Source organism: Echinops telfairi, unplaced genomic scaffold (assembly GCF_000313985.2).
Source record: "Echinops telfairi isolate 266 unplaced genomic scaffold, ASM31398v2 ScPeMD7_7429;HRSCAF=8467, whole genome shotgun sequence".
Lineage (NCBI taxonomy): Eukaryota > Metazoa > Chordata > Mammalia > Afrosoricida > Tenrecidae > Echinops > Echinops telfairi.
Genome location: NW_022111329.1, coordinates 1515760 through 1519479, shown reverse-complemented (window position 1 = coordinate 1519479; position 3720 = coordinate 1515760). Strand labels below are relative to the sequence as shown.

Genomic DNA, 3720 nt, shown 5'->3' with positions numbered 1-3720 from the left:
TAGCCAAGCATCATCTGCTTTCTTCACCACATTTTCTTGTGCACCCATTGTCTTCCTGCCTGACATGATCGCTGAAGACATTGGGTTTGGGTTTCTTTTCCTTCAAATATACATTTCCAGGCTTCTTTTGGCTCTACTGAATTTAAACGCTTCAGAGGCAGAATCCAGGCATATGCATTTTAAGACTCCAGATAGTGTTCGCTGATGTTATTAACCAAAATAGTTTCTGTCTTGTCCTTCTGGGGACCTAGTAGGGTTGCTCTTTTCAGCCCCCCCGCAGTTGGACGGAGTCAGAGATTACTTTTGGCCAATGAGCTGTGACTGGATCTCTGACTCGTCTTGGCAAAAGCATTCATTGCCAGAGTAAGGTGGTCTAGAGTTGTCTTTTTCCTCTGCTTCCGTGATGAGCACTTTGGGGGTCTCTGAGTGTCCACACTGAGCAGAGCATTCCTGCCCAGCTGAAATGGACAGAGGGTGAAAAAATTACTGTGGTTGTTGGGCCACTGAGCTGTGGAGGGTGTTTGTTAGCACAATGTAACCTCATGTTTAATGACCAGCTAATGATCCTCTGGAAATGATTCCATAGCCAATCTGACACTGGGCAGGTCTTCAAGAAATTTTGGCTAGATTATATCTCTGGTACCTTCCAAAGTTAAACATTTGTGCCTCTGTGTAACAGTAGTAATCATGTCTAGCTATTACATTCTAATATAATGTAAACTGACCATCAGACTAGTAAGACTCTTCTGAGGTATTTCAAAGAGTTGCTGCTGAAGAATTGGGTGCCCAGGAGATTCGATTTGTCAGGATCAATGTGCAGGGAAGGGATGTAGAGCTCTCAGAGTTAGGGACAATGGGTAGGCACATTCCCAAGACTCACCTCACCACTGGGATGAGGGCCAACTCTGTAACTGGAGTCCCTACCTTTTCCATTTGAGCATAGCTTGGAACTAGAATTTTTACAAGTTGTTGCCTTGAATGAACTTTGACACACAGTGATGCCAAATGGCAAAACAGAACTGCCCCTCGGGGAGGAGGGAGGGTCTAGGCTATAATCTTTATGCAAGCCGGTATGTCTCTAGAATTACTAAGCAGCTCTTGAACTTTGAATATCTCAGGTGACCTGAGACCCCAGGGGCAGGTAGCTTAACTTATCCACTAGCTGCTCATACTTGCGTCTGTTTCCTAGCATCCATGGCTCCTTCCAGAAAACGAGACATCGCATCCGGAGCATTTAGAGCTCTGATTGCAGGGACCATCGCGTGCTTCATGACTGCCTGCATTGCAGGTACCGTATCCCATCCCATCATTTGTTTCCTGCCTCGTATACCCGTAGGGCCTCCAATGCCCACAGGTAGCATATGCTGCCCCAGAAAACTGGGAGTCACAGCAAAGTTAACTGTGTGGAATACAGTTGAACAGCTAAGAACAGAAAGAGAGCTCCCTGACTTCATTAACTAATAATGTGAATGGCATTCTGTTCCATTTCTAGGCATGCTCTCTAGCACACCTGTGGACATCACCTGCCATCACATTTTCGAGAAGGCCTTCAATTTCAGCTTACCTCCAAACACAACGGAACTTGTCTCTTGTTGCCAGAGTCTATTCAACAGGTATTGTATATTTGAGTGCAATTTATTTACACTCCATTATTTAAAATCTAATCAGATCTAGTTACCCTCCGTTCAATATTTTTACAAATTATAAATAAAGTAAGAATGTGTATGGCATTTCTAGACAGTTTTCCTTCTTTAACTTTTCTCGGATAAGATTAGTAGAAAGGGGGAACCGATTACAAGGATATACACATGACCTCCTCCCTGGGGGATGGACAAAAGAAAAGTGGGTGAAGGGAGATGTTGGACAGTGTAAGACATGACAAAATAATAATAATTTATAAATTATTATAAATTATCAAGGGCTCATGAAGGAGCAGGGAGTGGGGAGGGAGGGGGGAAATGAGGAGCTAATATTAAGGGCTCAAGTAGAAAGCAAATGTTTTGAGAATGATGATGCCAACAAATGTAAAAATGTGCTTGACACAATGGATGGATGTATGGATTATGATAAGAATTGTACGAGCCCCCAATAAAATTATTTTTTAAATTAGGAATCATAATACTTACTAGCTTACCTAGTGTAACTCAATCATTTAATATGTGTGTGTGCTAAGCACTTGGTATGAATTATTGTACTTAAACTTTGAAACCATTAAATGAGGCACTGTTACATTTGTGTGTTACACACACACACACACACACACACACACACACACACACACGAGCATAAGGTAGGCTGTCTCACTTACCCAAGGTCATGAAATTAGTACAAACAGAATCAAGATACAAAATTGAAATCTCTCTGCACACAAAGCCTACGCTCTTAATCCCTAACTCCTAGTACCTCTCTTTCAAGGAGATCAAGCAACCTAGGTTGTCCTGACAGCATGGTGATGGGCAAATATGGATGTGGGGCCACCAGCAATTCATATTGGTCACTCTTCCCCTGTACTGTTTCCATTTGCAAAGTCAATGTTCGCGGCTCATCTACCCTCCTCAGTATGAAAGTACAACTTTGGTAGGGTTCAATGCTTCCTTTGATTATTCTAGAGAAAAAAGGGGACAGGAGTGGAGGGTGGTCTCTCAGACATCCAGGATTAGAGAACCAACATTAATTCCCTTATAGCTCTGTTCTTTAGCCTACCTTTACTAAACAAGTGAGGAAGACAATTCATTTCTTGCCCTGTGTGATTTTTAATATTTGATCTTTTATCTATTTTTTCCTTGGTCTCAACTAACTCCTTCATTCCATTGTTCCCCAGCACTATCATCAATCGTCCGGGCAAGGTCATCCCGGGAGGAAATTACAGCCTGGTTTCCCTGAAGGGCTGCTGCAAATTGTTGAATCCACCAACATTTGATTGCAGTTCGGTCCTTAATTCATTTTGAGTTCAGCCCCTTCTCCGTGAAACATCTAAGCACAAACACTGTACTTTCCTGTTGTGAGGAGTGAGAAAGCTGTTCTGCACAGACTGATAACTCCACCATGGAATCTGCTTGAATTGGAAGGAGAGAAGAAAAACAGGAGCAGCGGATCCTTCTGCTCTACAGACTACCTCTTCTCCTTCCCTCCTTTCCCACCTTGATTCTGTTGAAATTGCACCTGGCCTTAAACTACAAATCACTTCTGATTACAGAGATAAATGGAGTCTCCCAACAACTGGGCTAAGATCCAGTTGATCCTTTCCTGGAGAAAGAGAATAAACATTTTGAAGAAATAATATGAGCTAGCACAGGGTATTTGATGTCCAGCTCTCCCTTCAAGGAGTATCCTGGTATAGATACCCTATAATTACCATAGTCTGTGCCTGCACAAATGTGTTCCTGGTGACAAGACTGGGGTATGGCTGCTTGTTAATGTTTGGCTCAAAAAGCAATGTAACAACTATATTTGAGAAAGATTAAGTCCTAGTTGGTAACTGAAAACCTTCCATGAGACTTTTAGATCAGGAAAGCATTAACATTAAACTTGCCTTGTGGAAACTGGTATCTAAGAAGAAAATTCCAGAGACATGATGATGTGCTCTTAATGAAGTGCTTATAAGCAAAGCTCTGTGTGGCATAAAGAGCATCGTGTGGAAAAGCACAAATATCAATGACTGAATCAAAAGGTGATTCAAAAAGAAGAGAGATTCTGAATGTGAAAAGATTTTTGGAACAT

General features: G+C 42.0%; 1 protein-coding gene across 1 annotated transcript in view; it reads left to right on the top strand.

Moving 5' to 3' along the window:
- Positions 1-3290, top strand: part of SLC28A3 (solute carrier family 28 member 3) — a 74950-nt gene extending 71660 nt beyond the window's left edge. The window contains exons 16-18 of the mRNA XM_004715978.2: positions 1190-1288; positions 1493-1613; positions 2822-3290. Coding sequence (XP_004716035.1) covers positions 1190-1288; positions 1493-1613; positions 2822-2948 — 347 coding nt within the window. The 3' untranslated portion in view covers positions 2949-3290. The remainder of the gene's footprint in view (positions 1-1189; positions 1289-1492; positions 1614-2821) is intronic.
- The last annotated feature ends 430 nt before the right edge of the window (positions 3291-3720 follow it).